General features: G+C 50.1%; 2 protein-coding genes across 2 annotated transcripts in view; one reads left to right on the top strand and one right to left on the bottom strand.

Moving 5' to 3' along the window:
* The window catches only part of C1H2orf81 (chromosome 1 C2orf81 homolog), a 31831-nt gene extending 17606 nt beyond the window's left edge, over window positions 1-14225 (bottom strand). The window contains exon 1 of the mRNA XM_075848577.1: window positions 14021-14225. Coding sequence (XP_075704692.1) covers window positions 14021-14068 — 48 coding nt within the window. The 5' untranslated portion in view covers window positions 14069-14225. The remainder of the gene's footprint in view (window positions 1-14020) is intronic.
* Window positions 14067-17614, top strand: part of WDR54 (WD repeat domain 54) — a 10331-nt gene continuing 6783 nt past the window's right edge. The window contains exon 1 of the mRNA XM_075844858.1: window positions 14067-14088. Within this exon, the coding sequence (XP_075700973.1) occupies window positions 14067-14088 (22 nt within the window). The remainder of the gene's footprint in view (window positions 14089-17614) is intronic.

Genomic DNA, 17614 nt, shown 5'->3' with positions numbered 1-17614 from the left:
GGATGTATAATGAGAGATGAAGCTGAGGCCGGGGCTCTGAGGAGGTTCCTCCCCTGAGGGGTATATAAGGGCTTGTCCTGGGGAGGATGGGGATCTCATGGATGTATAATGAGAGATGAAGCTGAGGCCGGGGCTCTGAGGAGTTTCATCCCCTGAGGGGTATATAAGAGCTTGTCCTGGGGAGGAGGGGGATCTCCTGGATGTATAATGAGAGATGAAGCTGAGGCCGGGGCTCTGAGGAGGTTCCTCCCCTGAGGGGTATATAAGGGCTTGCCCTGGGGAGGAGGGGGATCTTCTGGATGTATAATGAGAGATGAAGCTGAGGCCGGCGCTCTGAGAATGTTCCTCCCCTGAGGGGGTATATAAGGGCTTGTCCTGGGGAGGAGGGGGATCTCATGGATGTATAATGAGAGATGAAGCTGAGGCCGGGGCTCTGAGGAGTTTCATCCCCTGAGGGGTATATAAGGGCTTGTCCTGGTGAGGAGGGGGGTCTCCTGGATGTATAATGAGAGCTGAAGCGGAGGCCGGCGCTCTGAGAATGTTCCTCCCCTGAGGGGTATATAAGGGCTTGTCCTGGGGAGGAGGGGGATCTCATGGATGTATAATGAGAGATGAAACTGCGGCCGGCGCTCTGAGGAGGTTCCTCCCCTGAGGGGTATATAAGGGCTTGTCCTGGGGAGGAGGGAGATCTTCTGGATGTATAATGAGAGATGAAGCTGAGGCCGGGGCTCTGAGGATGTTCCTCCCCTGAGGGGTATATAAGGGCTTGTCCTGGGGAGGAGGGGGATCTCATGGATGTATAATGAGAGATGAAGCTGAGGCCGGGGCTCTGAGGAGTTTCATCCCCTGAGGGGTATATAAGAGCTTGTCCTGGGGAGGAGGGGGATCTCATGGATGTATAATGAGAGATGAAACTGCGGCCGGCGCTCTGAGGAGGTTCCTCCCCTGAGGGGTATATAAGGGCTTGTCCTGGGGAGGAGGGAGATCTTCTGGATGTATAATGAGAGATGAAGCTGAGGCCGGGGCTCTGAGGAGGTTCCTCCCCTGAGGGGTATATAAGGGCTTGTCCTGGGGAGGATGGGGATCTCATGGATGTATAATGAGAGATGAAGCTGAGGCCGGGGCTCTGAGGAGTTTCATCCCCTGAGGGGTATATAAGAGCTTGTCCTGGGGAGGAGGGGGATCTCCTGGATGTATAATGAGAGATGAAGCTGAGGCCGGGGCTCTGAGGAGGTTCCTCCCCTGAGGGGTATATAAGGGCTTGCCCTGGGGAGGAGGGGGATCTTCTGGATGTATAATGAGAGATGAAGCTGAGGCCGGCGCTCTGAGAATGTTCCTCCCCTGAGGGGGTATATAAGGGCTTGTCCTGGGGAGGAGGGGGATCTCATGGATGTATAATGAGAGATGAAGCTGAGGCCGGGGCTCTGAGGAGTTTCATCCCCTGAGGGGTATATAAGGGCTTGTCCTGGTGAGGAGGGGGGTCTCCTGGATGTATAATGAGAGCTGAAGCGGAGGCCGGCGCTCTGAGAATGTTCCTCCCCTGAGGGGTATATAAGGGCTTGTCCTGGGGAGGAGGGGGATCTCATGGATGTATAATGAGAGATGAAACTGCGGCCGGCGCTCTGAGGAGGTTCCTCCCCTGAGGGGTATATAAGGGCTTGTCCTGGGGAGGAGGGAGATCTTCTGGATGTATAATGAGAGATGAAGCTGAGGCCGGGGCTCTGAGGATGTTCCTCCCCTGAGGGGTATATAAGGGCTTGTCCTGGGGAGGAGGGGGATCTCATGGATGTATAATGAGAGATGAAGCTGAGGCCGGGGCTCTGAGGAGTTTCATCCCCTGAGGGGTATATAAGAGCTTGTCCTGGGGAGGAGGGAGATCTCCTGGATGTATAATGAGAGCTGAAGCTGAGGCCGGCGCTCTGAGGAGGTTCCTGTGATGATTTTGGGGACTGCGCGGTCCCTGCAGTGTAGGAGACTTGTTCTGTCAGCATTGGATACAATAAACCCTGTTGGAGTTGCCCTGTCGTCACTGGCTCTGCTGATCGTGTATTAACCTAATGAACCCCATGACACCCCTATAAATCTTCTTCACGCCGGGCACTTCGTGGGTCACTCTTCATGTTTCGGCAGCACAGGGTCATTGAGAAGACAGCGGCATCATAAAAAACTTCATAATAAAAAACAAGCTGAGGCCTTGTTCACACACTGCAGATTCACTGCCGATTTTGGATGCCTTTGAAGACCTTCCTGTATATATTCCTTTTCTTTAGGTTCTGTTCCTGTTTTTGGTTTAAAAAAAATACATGAAAATCGGCAGCAAATCTGCGCCGTGTGAACATGGCCTTATAGTAAATCTGGGTAATAACATGGCGGCAAAGAGGGTGACGGGAATATCCGACGGTGGAAAGACATTGATGAAAAGTGATCTGGGAGAAAGGTGAACGACAGCCAACACTTATAGGACGCGGCTTGTGAAGTGACAACAAATGGTTAATCCTCATCACGCCGGTCCCATGTTACGAGCAGGTGGAGGAGCGCAGAGCGTCACATCCACGGCGGTCACATGTTACCTGCAGGTGGAGGAGCGCAGAGCGTCACATCCACGCCGGTCATGGAGGCGTCGATCAGCCGGGTCCTGAACGGGTTAAGGATTAATTGTATTTTAAGCACTTGGATATTTTGTTTTTTCCTCCCCCGATTCCCACACTCAGAACTTTCTTATTATCACTGTGTGATGTATGATAGGGCCCCGGGGCCACAGACTCCTGCCAGTCACTGCGGAGATGGAGGATAAACAGCTGCAGGGCCGAGAGATGCTCAACCACCTGACAAGCACATGTGTGAGAGTAACGGCGGAGTGACAGAACAGCGAGCTCAGAGGCGGCAGTCTGGAGTCCGCACAGCTCCGTGTCAGCGCTATGAGAGGCCGCTCAGAATGAGGATCTGTGGACATACATTATTATAGTGTCCAGAGATCCTACACAGTGTCCATATAGATTACATCTAATCACACAGCAGCAAACATAGGAAAACGTATACTGCGCGGTACCGGCTTCTCAACCCGTGCTTTGTGGACTGTAAACAGCGCTTCTATATACAATGAAAAGAGGATATACAAAATGAGACCCTTAGAGGTCTAGAGACCCTTATAGAATACGCATCAGGAGCATTTAACGGCGACGAACATACAACAAACATACGACACACATACAATGTACATACGACAAACATACAATGAACATACAACAAACATACAATGTACATACGACAAACATACAGTGTAAATACGACAAACATACGACAAACATACAATGAACATACGACAAACATACAACAAACACAATGAACATACGACAAACATACAATGAATATACGACAAACATACAGTGTACATACGACAAACATACAGTGTACATACGACAAATATACAGTGTACATACGACAAACATACAATGAACATACAACAAACATACAATGTACATACGACAAACATACAGTGTAAATACGACAAACATACGACAAACATACAACAAACATACGATGAACATACGACAAACATACAATGAATATACGACAAACATACAGTGTACATAGGACAAACATACAATGTACATACGACAAACACAATGAACATACAACAAACATACAATGTACATACAACAAACATACAATGTACATACGACAAACATACAATGAACATACGACAAACATACAATGAACAAACAAACATACAATGTACATACAAACATACAATGTACATACGACAAACATACGACACACATACAATGAACATACGACAAACATACAATGAACATACGGCAAACATACAATGAACATACAACAAACATACAATGTACATACGACAAACATACAGTGTAAATACGACAAACATACGACAAACATACAATGAACATACGACAAACATCCAACAAACATACAATGAACATACGACAAACATACAATGAATATACGACAAACATACAGTGTAAATACGACAAACATACAACAAACATACAATGAACATACGACAAACATACAATGTACATACGACAAACATACAATGAACATACAACAAACATACAATGAACATACAACAAACATACAATGTACATACGACAAACATACAATGTACATACAACAAACATACAATGAACATACAACAAACATACAATGTACATACGACAAACATACAGTGTAAATACGACAAACATACGACAAACATACAATGAACATACGACAAACATACAACAAACATACAATGAACATACGACAAACATACAATGAATATACGACAAACATACAGTGTACATACGACAAACATACAATGTACATATGACAAACATACAATGAACATACAACAAACATACAATGTACATACGACAAACATAAAATTAACATAAGATAAACATACAATGAACATACGACAAACACAATGAATATACAACAAACACAATGAATATACGACAAACATACAACAAACATACAATGAACATACAATAAACAAACGACAAACATACAATGAACATACGACAAACATTCAATCAACATACGACAAACATACAATCAACATACGACAAACATACAATGAACATACGGCAAACATACAATGAACATATGACAAACACAATGAATATACGACAAACATACGACATACATACAATGAACATACGATGAAAATACGCATGCAACACGGTAGAAACACAGTCCTATCTGCAGCTCTCCATACACTGCGTATGCATAACATATCAGGATGTGACAGTCCAATGTCCACCACTAGAGGGAGTGTCTGGAATTATACTGAATCACATGAAACTGGCTCTGACCTCTTCATACACCGCGTATACATAACATATCAGGATGTGACAGTCCAATGTCCACCACTAGAGGGAGTGTCTGGAGTTATACTAGATCACATGACACCGGGCTCTGAGCTCTTCATACACCGCGTATACATAACATATCAGGATGGGACAGTCCAATGTCCACCACTAGAGGGAGTATCTGGAGTTATACTGAATCACATGAAACGGGCTCTGACCTCTTCATACACCGCGTATACATAACATATCAGGATGGGACAGTCCAATGTCCACCACTAGAGGGAGTATCTGGTGTTATACTAGATCACATGACACCGGGCTCTGACCTCTTCATACATCGCGTATACATAACATATGAGGATGTGACAGTCCAATGTCCACCACTAGAGGGAGTATCTGTTATACTGAATCACATGAGACCGGGCTCTGACCTCTTCATACACCGCATATACATAACATATCAGGATGTAACAGTCCAATGTCCACCACTAGAGGGAGTATCTGTTGTTATACTAGATCACATGACACCGGGCTCTGACCTCTTCATACACCGCATATACATAACATATCAGGATGTGACAGTCAAATGTCCACCACTAGAGGGAGTGTCTGGAGTTATACTGGATGACATGACAAAGGGCTCTGATCTCTTCATACACCGCATATATATAACATATCAGGATGTGACAGTCCAATGTCCACCACTAGAGGGAGTATCTGTTATACTGGATCACATGAGACCGGGCTCTGACATCTTCATACACCGCATATACATAACATATCAGGATGTGACAGTCCAATGTCCACCACTAGAGGGAGTATCTGGTGTTATACTGGATCACATGACAACGGGCTCTGACATCTTCATACACCGCATATACATAACATATCAGGATGTGATAGTCCAATGTCCACCACTAGAGGGAGTATCTGGAGTTATACTGGATCACATGACACCGGGCTCTGACCTCTACATACACCGCGTATACATAACATATCAGGATGTGACAGTCCAATGTCCACCACTAGAGGGAGTATCTGTTATACTGGATCACATGACACCCGGCTATGACCTCTTTATACACCGCGTATACATAACATATCAGGATGTGAGAGTTCAACGACCACCACTAGAGGGAGTATCTGGAGTTATACTGAATCACATGAAACGGGCTCTGACCTCTTCATACACCGCGTATACATAACATATCAGATGTGACAGTCCAATGTCGACCACTAGAGGGAGTATCTTCTGTTATACTGGATCACATGACACCGGGCTCTGATCTCTTCATACACTGCGTATACACAACATATCAGGATGTGACAGTCCAATGTCCACCACTAGAGGGAGTATCTGCTGTTATACTAGATCACATGACACCGGGCTCTGACCTCTTCATACACCGCGTATACATAACATATCAGATGTGACAGTCCAATGTCGACCACTAGAGGGAGTATCTTCTGTTATACTGGATCACATGACACCGGGCTCTGATCTCTTCATACACCGCGTATACACAACATATCAGGATGTGACAGTCCAATGTCCACCACTAGAGGGAGTGTCTGGAGTTATACTGGATCACATGACACCGGGCTCTGACCTCTTCATACACCACGTATACATAACATATCAAGATGTGAGAGTCCAATGTCCACTACTAGAGGGAGTATCTGTTATACTGGATCACATGAGACCGGGCTCTGACATCTTCATACACCGCATATACATAACATATCAGGATGTGACAGTCCAATGTCCACCACTAGAGGGAGTATCTGGTGTTATACTGGATCACATGACAACGGGCTCTGACATCTTCATACACCGCGTATATATAACATATCAAGATGTGAGAGTCCAATGTCCACCACTAGAGGGAGTATCTGGAGTTATACTGGATCACATGACACCGGGCTCTGACCTCTACATACACCGCGTATACATAACATATCAGGATGTGACAGTCCAATGTCCACCACTAGAGGGAGTGTCTGGAGTTATACTGGATCACATGACACCGGGCTCTGACCTCTTCATACACCACGTATACATAACATATCAAGATGTGAGAGTCCAATGTCCACTACTAGAGGGAGTATCTGTTATACTGAATCACATGACACCGAGCTCTGATCTCTTCATACACCGCGTATACGCAACATATCAGGATGTGACAGTCCAATGTCCACCACTAGAGGGACTATCTGGAATTATACTGGATCACATGACACCGAGCTCTGATCTCTTCATACACCGCGTATACGCAACATATCAGGATGTGACAGTCCAATGTCCACCACTAGAGGGAGTTCTTGGAGTTATACTGGATGACATGACACCGGGCTCTGACCTCTTCATACACCGCATATATATAACATATCAGGATGTGACAGTCCAATGTCCACCACTAGAGGGAGTATCTGCTGTTATACTGGATGACATGACACCGGGCTCTGACCTCTTCATACACCGCATATATATAACATATCAGGATGTGACAGTCCAATGTCCACCACTAGAGGGAGTGTCTGGAATTATATTGGAACACATGACACCGGGCTCTGACCTCTTCATACACCACGTATACATAACATATCAGGATGTGACAGTCCAAAGTCCACCACTAGAGGGAGTGTCTGTAGTTATACTGGATCACATGACACCGGGCTCTGACCTCTTCATACACCGCGTATACATAACATATCAGGATGTGACAGTCCAATGTCCACCACTAGAGGGAGTGTCTGGAATTATACTGGATCACATGACACCGGGCTCTGACCTCTTCATACACCACGTATACATAACATATCAGGATGTGACAGTCCAATGTCCACCACTAGAGGGAGTGTCTGGAATTATATTGGAACACATGACACCGGGCTCTGACCTCTTCATACACAGCGTATATGTAAAGGATCTGCCAGGCACAGCTTCTGTGTCTACGCCCATAGGTAATCAGTCTGCACCTGCTTCTATGTCTGTGAGACTGACTCCATCTTCCACCACTCAGGATGGCAGGCTTGGGAGTGGGAGAGCCTATCACAGCCTGGCCAGACGGAGCTAGCTCCCGCCCTCTGTCTATTTATACCTGCCTTTCCTGTTCCTCCTTTGCTTGTGATTCTTCCCGTGTGGTTTCCTGGCCCTGCTGCAGCTTCTTTACTATTTGACCTTGCTTCATATGACCCTGGCTTACTGATTACTCTCCTGCTCTGCGTTTGGTACCTCGTACACTCCTGGTTTGACTCGGCTCTTTCACCTCTCTTGTTGCTCACGGTGTTACCGTGGGCAACTGCCCCATTTCCCTTTGGTTTTGTGTTCCCTTGTCTGTTTGTCTGTCGTGCACTTATTGAGCGTAGGGACCGTCGCCCAGTTGTACGCCGTCGCCTAGGGCGGGTCGTTGCAAGTAGGCAGGGACTGAGTGGCGGGTAGATTAGGGCTCACTTGTCTGTTTCCCTACCCCCATCATTACAGTATATATAACATATCAGGATGTGACAGTCCGATGTCCACCACTAGAGGGAGTATCTGTTGTTATATTGAATCACATGACACCGGGCTCTGACCTCTTCATACACCGCGTATACATAACATATCAGGATGTGACAGTCCAATGTCCACCACTAGAGGGAGTATCTGGAGATATACTGGATCACATGACACCGGGCTCTGACCTCTTCATACACCACGTATACATAACATATCAGGATGGGACTCTGATATGGGGGCACTGTCCGGTCACTGTCATGGGGGCACTGTGCGGTCACTGTTATGGGGGTACTCTCCGGTCACTGTTATGAGGGCACTCTCCAGTCACTGTTATGGGGGCACTGTGCAATCACTGTTATGGGGGCACTGTGCAATCACTGAGATGGGGGCACTGTGCAATCACTGTGATGGGGGCACTGTGCAATCACTGTGATGGGGGCACTCTGCAATCACTGTGATGGGGGCACTGTGCAATCACTGTGATGGGAGCACTGTGCGGTCACTGTTATGGGGGCACTGTGTGGTCACTGTTATGGGGGTACTCTCTGTTCACTGTTATGGGGGTACACTCCGTTCACTGTTATGGGGGCCCTGTGCGGTCACTGTTATGGGGGAACTGTGCGGTCACTGTGCGGTCACTGTTATGGGGGCACTGTGCGGTCACTGTTATGGGGGCACTGTGCGGTCACTGATACGGGGGCCCTGTGCAGTCACTGTTACGGGGGCCCTGTGCAGTCACTGTTACGAGGGCACTGTGCGGTCACTGTTACGGGGGCACTGTGCGGTCACTATTATGGGGCACTGTGCGGTCACTGATATGGGGGCACATTCCAGTCACTGTTAAGGGGGCACTCTCCAGTCAATGTTATGGGGGCACTGTGCAGTCACTGTTATGGGGGCACTCTCCGGTCACTATTATGGGGGCACTCTCCGGTCACTGTTATGGGGGCACTCTCCGGTCACTGTTATGGGGGCACTCTCCGGTCACTGTTATGGGGGCACTCTCCGGTCACTGTTATGGGGGCGCTCTCCGGTCACTGGTATGGGGGCGCTCTCCGGTCACTGTTATGGGGCACTCTCCGGTCACTGTTATGGGGGCACTCTCGGGTCACTGTTATGGGGGCACTCTCCGGTCACTGTTATTGGGGCGCTCTCCGGTCACTGTTATGGGGGCAGTCTCCGGTCACTGTTATGGGGGCGCTGTGCGGTCACTGTTATGGGGGCACTCTCCGGTCACTGTTATGGGGGCACTCTCCGGTCACTGTTATGGGGGCACTCTCCGGTCACTGTTATGGGGGCACTGTGCGGTCACTGTTACAAGGGCACTGTGCGGTCACTGATATGGGGGCACTGTCCGGTCACTGTCATGGGGGCACTGTGCGGTCACTGTTATGGAGGCGCTCTCCGGTCACTGTTATGGAGGCGCTCTCCGGTCACTGTTATGGGGGCGCTCTCCGGTCACTATTATGGAGGCGCTCTCCGGTCACTGTTATGGGGGCGCTCTCCGGTCACTGTTATGGGGGCACTCTCCGGTCACTGTTATGGGGGCGCTCTCCGGTCACTGTTATGGGGGCGCTCTCCGATCACTGTTATGGGGGCGCTCTCCGGTCACTGTTATGGGGGCGCTCTCCGGTCACTGTTATGGGGGCGCTCTCCGGTCACTGTTATGGGGGCGCTCTCCGGTCACTGGTATGGGGGCGCTCTCCGGTCACTGGTATGGGGGCGCTCTCCGGTCACTGGTATGGGGGGCGCTCTCCGGTCACTGTTATGGGGGCGCTCTCCGGTCACTGTTATGGGGGCACTCTCCGGTCCACTGTTATGGGGGCACTCTCCGGTCACTGTTATGGGGGCACTCTCCGGTCACAGTTATTGGGGCGCTCTCCGGTCACTGTTATGGGGGCAGTCTCCGGTCACTGTTATGGGGGCACTCTCCGGTCACTGTTATGGGGGCGCTCTCCGGTCACTGTTATGGGGGCGCTCTCCGGTCACTGTTATGGGGGCACTCTCCGGTCACTGTTATGGGGGCACTCTCCGGTCACAGTTATTGGGGCGCTCTCCGGTCACTGTTATGGGGGCAGTCTCCGGTCACTGTTATGGGGGCGCTCTCCGGTCACTGTTATGGGGGCGCTCTCCGGTCACTGTTATGGGGGCGCTCTCCGGTCACTGTTATGGGGGCACTCTCCGGTCACTGTTATGGGGGCACTCTCCGGTCACTGTTATGGAGGCGCTCTCCGGTCACTGTTATGGAGGCACTCTCCGGTCACTGTTATGGAGGCACTCTCCGGTCACTGTTATGGAGGCACTCTCCGGTCACTGTTATGGGGGCACTCTCCGGTCACTGTTATGGGGGCACTCTCCGGTCACTGTTATGGGGGCACTGTGCAGTCACTGTTATGGGGGCACTCTCCGGTCACTGTTATGGAGGCACTCTCCGGTCACTGTTATGGAGGCACTCTCCGGTCACTGTTATGGAGGCACTCTCCGGTCACTGTTATGGAGGCACTCTCCGGTCACTGTTATGGAGGCACTCTCCGGTCACTGTTATGGGGGCACTCTCCGATCACTGTTATGGGGGCACTCTCCGGTCACTGTTATGGGCGCGCTCTCCGGTCACTTTTATGGGGGCGCTCTCCGGTCACTGTTATGGGGGCGCTCTCCGGTCACTGTTATGGGGGCGCTCTCCGGTCACTGTTATGGGGCACTCTCCGGTCACTGTTATGGGGGCACTCTCCGATCACTGTTATTGGGGCGCTCTCCGGTCACTGTTATGGGGGCGCTCTCCGGTCACTGTTATGGGGGCGCTCTCCGATCACTGTTATTGGGGCGCTCTCCGGTCACTGTTATGGGGGCTCTCTCCGGTCACTGTTATGGGGGCACTCTCCGGTCACTGTTATGGGGGCACTCTCCGGTCACTGTTATGGAGGCACTCTCCGGTCACTGTTATGGGGGCACTCTCCGGTCACTGTTATGGAGGCGCTCTCCGGTCACTGTTATGGGGGCGCTCTCCGGTTACTGTTATGGGGGCACTCTCCGGTCACTGTTATGGGGGCGCTCTCCGGTCACTGTTATGGAGGCGCTCTCCGGTCACTGTTATGGAGGCGCTCTCCGGTCACTGTTATGGGGGCACTCTCCGGTCACTGTTATGGGGCACTCTCCGGTCACTGTTATGAAGGCACTCTCCGGTCACTGTTATGGGGGCGCTCTCCGGTCACTGTAATGGGGGCACTCTCCGGTCACTGTTATGGGGGCACTGTGCAGTCACTGTTATGGGGGCACTCTCCAGTCACTGTTATGGGGGCACTGTGCAGTCACTGTTATGGAGGCACTCTCCGGTCACTGTTATGGAGGCGCTCTCCGGTCACTGTTATGGAGGCGCTCTCCGGTCACTGTTATGGGGGCAGTCTCCGGTCACTGTTATGGGGGCACTCTCCGGTCACTGTTATGGGGGCACTCTCCGGTCACTGTTATGGAGGCGCTCTCCGGTCACTGTTATGGAGGCACTCTCCGGTCACTGTTATGGGGGCACTCTCCGGTCACTGTTATGGGGGCACTCTCCGGTCACTGTTATGGGGGCACTCTCCGGTCACTGTTATGGGGGCACTCTCCGGTCACTGTTATGGGGGCACTCTCCGGTCACTGTTATGGGGCACTCTCCGGTCACTGTTATGGGGGCACTCTCCGGTCACTGTTATGGGGGCACTCTCCGGTCACTGTTATGGGGGCACTCTCCGGTCACTGTTATGGGGCACTCTCCGGTCACTGTTATGGGGGCACTCTCCGGTCACTGTTATGGGGGCGCTCTCCGGTCACTGTTATGGGGGCACTCTCCGGTCACTGTTATGGGGGCGCTCTCCGGTCACTGTTATGGGGGCACTCTCCGGTCACTGTTATGGGGGCACTGTGCAGTCACTGTTATGGGGGCACTCTCCAGTCACTGTTATGGGGGCACTGTGCAGTCACTGTTATGGGGGCACTCTCCGGTCACTGTTATGGGGCGCTCTCCGGTCACTGTTATGGAGGCGCTCTCCGGTCACTGTTATGGGGGCACTCTCCGGTCACTGTTATGGAGGCACTCTCCGGTCACTGTTATGGGGGCACTCTCCGGTCACTGTTATGGAGGCACTCTCCGGTCACTGTTATGGGGGCACTCTCCGGTCACTGTTATGGGGGCACTCTCCGGTCACTGTTATGGGGGCACTCTCCGGTCACTGTTATGGGGGCACTCTCCGGTCACTGTTATGGGGGCGCTCTCCGGTCACTGTTATGGGGGCACTCTCCGGTAACTGTTATGGGGGCGCTCTCCGGTCACTGTTATGGAGGCACTCTCCGGTCACTGTTATGGGGGCACTCTCCGGTCACTGTTATGGGGGCGCTCTCCGGTCACTGTTATGGGGGCGCTCTCCGGTCACTGTTATGGGGGCGCTCTCCGGTCACTGTTATGGGGGCACTCTCCGGTCACTGTTATGTGGGGCTCTCTCCGGTCACTGTTATGGGGGCACTCTCCGGTCACTGTTATGGGGGCGCTCTCCGGTCACTGTTATGGGGGCGCTCTCCGGTCACTGTTATGGGGGCGCTCTCCGGTCACTGTTATGGGGGCACTCTCCGGTCACTGTTATGGAGGCACTCTCCGGTCACTGTTATGGGGGCACTCTCCGGTCACTGTTATGGAGGCACTCTCCGGTCACTGTTATGGGGGCACTCTCCGGTCACTGTTATGGGGGCACTCTCCGGTCACTGTTATGGAGGCACTCTCCGGTCACTGTTATGGGGGCACTCTCCGGTCACTGTTATGGAGGCACTCTCCGGTCACTGTTATGGGGGCACTCTCCGGTCACTGTTATGGGGGCACTCTCCGGTCACTGTTATGGGGGCACTCTCCGGTCACTGTTATGGGGGCACTCTCCGGTCACTGTTATGGGGGCACTCTCCGGTCACTGTTATGGGGGCACTCTCCGGTCACTGTTATGGGGGCACTCTCCGGTCACTGTTATGGGGGCACTCTCCGGTCACTGTTATGGAGGCACTCTCCGGTCACTGTTATGGAGGCGCTCTCCGGTTACTGTTATGGGGGCACTCTCCGGTCACTGTTATGGGGGCACTGTGCAGTCACTGTTATGGGGGCACTCTCCGGTCACTATTATGGGGGCACTCTCCGGTCACTGTTATGGGGGCACTCTCCGGTCACTATTATGGGGGCGCTCTCCGGTCACTGTTATGGGGGCACTCTCCGGTCACTGTTATGGGGGGGCTCTCCGGTCACTGTTATGGGGGCACTCTCCGGTCACTGTTATGGGGGCACTCTCCGGTCACTGTTATGTGGGGCTCTCTCCGGTCACTGTTATGGGGGCACTCTCCGGTCACTGTTATGGGGGCGCTCTCCGGTCACTGTTATGGGGGGGCTCTCCGGTCACTGTTATGGGGGCACTCTCCGGTCACTGTTATGGGGGCACTCTCCGGTCACTGTTATGGAGGCACTCTTCCCCGTTCATCTTCGGTACCTCCGGTATATATGAGAACACGCTGGATGACATTTCTGTATTATCACAGAGCGGAGAACATCGGGAGCAGGAAGTGAAGTTACCCATAGCAACACTGCACATGACTCCTCCTTCCCCGTACACACTGGGATGCGATGCCGCAGGATTACTGAGGTTAATTTACAGCCCGTTGATGTGGGCGGAGAACACAGTAGAGAGGTTACCTGTCCTGATGTCCCGCCCCGGGCCCGCTCTCCGGTCCTACTGCTCATGGTGACCCCGGGTAATCACGGTATGCGACTGTCAACTGTTACCAGGCAACCGAGGACTCTGCGGCCACTACCAATGACGTCACTCACGCGGCGACAATTTCGTGATGACGTCAAAATATCAACACTACGGTTACTAGGTAACAACTCCCGGCTGAAGGCTCGACGTATATCACATGACCAGGCGACTGCTTATGACGTCTGGCAGTTACCTTAGCAACCAAGGCTCCACTCGAGCGACGACAGTGAACCCGGTAAATAACTCCTCATACCCGTTATATCTCCCCCAAACATGAACTAGTAATATCATACCAGTAATATCTCCTCCTCCTCCCCCAAACATGAACTAGTAATATCATACCAGTAATATCTCCTCCTCCTCCCCCAAACATGAACTAGTAATATCATACCAGTAATATCTCCTCCTCCCCCATACATGTAACTGCCCCTCATACCAGTAATATCTCCTCCCCCATACATGTAACTACCCCTCATACCAGTAATATCTCCTCCTCCCCCATACATGTAACTGCCCCTCATACCAGTAATATCTCCTCCTCCTCCATACATGTAACTACCCTCATACCAGTAATATCTCCTCCTCCTCCATACATGTAACTACCCCTCATACCAGTAATATCTCCTCCTCCTCCATACATGTAACTACCTCATACCAGTAATATCTCCTCCTCCTCCATACATGTAACTACCCCTCATACCAGTAATATCTCCTCCTCCTCCTCCATACATGTAACTGCCCCTCATACCAGTAATATCTCCTCCTCCTCCATACATGTAACTACCCCTCATACCAGTAATATCTCCTCCTCCTCCATACATGTATCTACCCCTCATACCAGTAATATCTCCTCCTCCTCCATACATGTAACTACCCTCATACCAGTAATATCTCCTCCTCCTCCATACATGTAACTACCCCTCATACCAGTAATATCTCCTCCTCCTCCATACATGTAACTACCCCTCATACCAGTAATATCTCCTCCTCCTCCATACATGTAACTGCCCCTCATACCAGTAATATCTCCTCCTCCCCCATACATGTAACTGCCCCTCATACCAGTAATATCTCCTCCTCCCCCATACATGTAACTACCCTCATACCAGTAATATCTCCTCCTCCTCCATACATGTAACTACCCCTCATACCAGTAATATCTCCTCCTCCTCCTCCATACATGTAACTACCCTCATACCAGTAATATCTCCTCCTCCTCCATACATGTAACTACCCTCATACCAGTAATATCTCCTCCTCCTCCATACATGTAACTACCCTCATACCAGTAATATCTCCTCCTCCTCCATACATGTAACTACCCCTCATACCAGTAATATCTCCTCCTCCTCCTCCATACATGTAACTACCCCTCATACCAGTAATATCTCCTCCTCCTCCATACATGTAACTACCCCTCATACCAGTAATATCTCCTCCTCCTCCTCCATACATGTAACTACCCCTCATACCAGTAATATCTCCTCCTCCTCCTCCATACATGTAACTACCCTCATACCAGTAATATCTCCTCCTCCTCCATACATGTAACTACCCCTCATACCAGTAATATCTCCTCCTCCTCCATACATGTAACTACCCCTCATACCAGTAATATTCCTCCTCCTCCTCCATACATGTAACTGCCCTCATACCAGTAATATCTCCTCCTCCTCCATACATGTAACTACCCCTCATACCAGTAATATCTCCTACTCCTCCATACATGTAACTACCCTCATACCAGTAATATCTCCTCCTCCTCCATACATGTAACTGCCCCTCATACCAGTAATATCTCCTCCTCCTCCCCCAAACATGAACTAGTAATATCATACCAGTAATATCTCCTCCTCCCCCATACATGTAACTACCCCTCATACCAGTAATATCTCCTCCTCCTCCATACATGTAACTACCCCTCATACCAGTAATATCTCCTCCTCCCCCATACATGTAACTACCCCTCATACCAGTAATATCTCCTCCTCCTCCTCCATACATGTAACTACCCTCATACCAGTAATATCTCCTCCTCCCCCATACATGTAACTACCCTCATACCAGTAATATCTCCTCCTCCTCCATACATGTAACTACCCTCATACCAGTAATATCTCCTCCTCCTCCATACATGTAACTACCCCTCATACCAGTAATATCTCCTCCTCCATACATGTAACTACCCTCATACCAGTAATATCTCCTCCTCCCCCATACATGTAACTACCCCTCATACCAGTAATATCTCCTCCTCCTCCATACATGTAACTACCCCTCATACCAGTAATATCTCCTCCTCCATACATGTAACTACCCTCATACCAGTAATATCTCCTCCTCCCCCATACATGTAACTGCCCTCATACCAGTAATATCTCCTCCTCCTCCATACATGTAACTACCCCTCATACCAGTAATATCTCCTCCTCCTCCATACATGTAACTACCCCTCATACCAGTAATATCTCCTCCTCCTCCATACATGTAACTACCCCTCATACCAGTAATATCTCCTCCTCCTCCATACATGTAACTACCCTCATACCAGTAATATCTCCTCCTCCTCCTCCATACATGTAACTGCCCCTCATACCAGTAATATCTCCTCCTCCTCCATACATGTAACTACCCCTCATACCAGTAATATCTCCTCCTCCATACATGTAACTACCCTCATACCAGTAATATCTCCTCCTCCCCCATACATGTAACTACCCCTCATACCAGTAATATCTCCTCCTCCTCCATACATGTAACTACCCCTCATACCAGTAATATCTCCTCCTCCTCCTCCATACATGTAACTACCCCTCATACCAGTAATATCTCCTCCTCCTCCATACATGTAACTACCCCTCATACCAGTAATATCTCCTCCTCCTCCTCCATACATGTAACTACCCTCATACCAGTAATATCTCCTCCTCCCCCATACATGTAACTACCCCTCATACCAGTAATATCTCCTCCTCCTCCATACATGTAACTACCCTCATACCAGTAATATCTCCTCCTCCTCCTCCATACATGTAACTACCCCTCATACCAGTAATATCTCCTCCTCCTCCATACATGTAACTACCCCTCATACCAGTAATATCCCCTCCTCCTCCATACATGTAACTACCCCTCATACCAGTAATATCTCCTCCTCCTCCATACATGTAACTACCCTCATACCAGTAATATCTCCTCCTCCTCCATACATGTAACTACCCCTCATACCAGTAATATCTCCTCCTCCTCCTCCATACATGTAACTACCCTCATACCAGTAATATCTCCTCCTCCTCCATACATGTAACTACCCCTCATACCAGTAATATCTCCTCCTCCTCCATACATGTAACTACCCTCATACCAGTAATATCTCCTCCTCCTCCATACATGTAACTGCCCCTCATACCAGTAATATCTCCTCCTCCTCCATACATGTAACTGCCCCTCATACCAGTAATATCTCCTCCTCCTCCATACATGTAACTACCCTCATACCAGTAATATCTCCTCCTCCTCATGCATGTAAC

The sequence above is a fragment of the Rhinoderma darwinii genome, chromosome 1 (genome assembly GCF_050947455.1).
Source record: "Rhinoderma darwinii isolate aRhiDar2 chromosome 1, aRhiDar2.hap1, whole genome shotgun sequence".
NCBI classification, from domain to species: Eukaryota; Metazoa; Chordata; class Amphibia; order Anura; family Rhinodermatidae; genus Rhinoderma; species Rhinoderma darwinii.
Note: the sequence above shows the minus strand (reverse complement) of the source record. Positions and strands in the feature narration are given on the sequence as shown.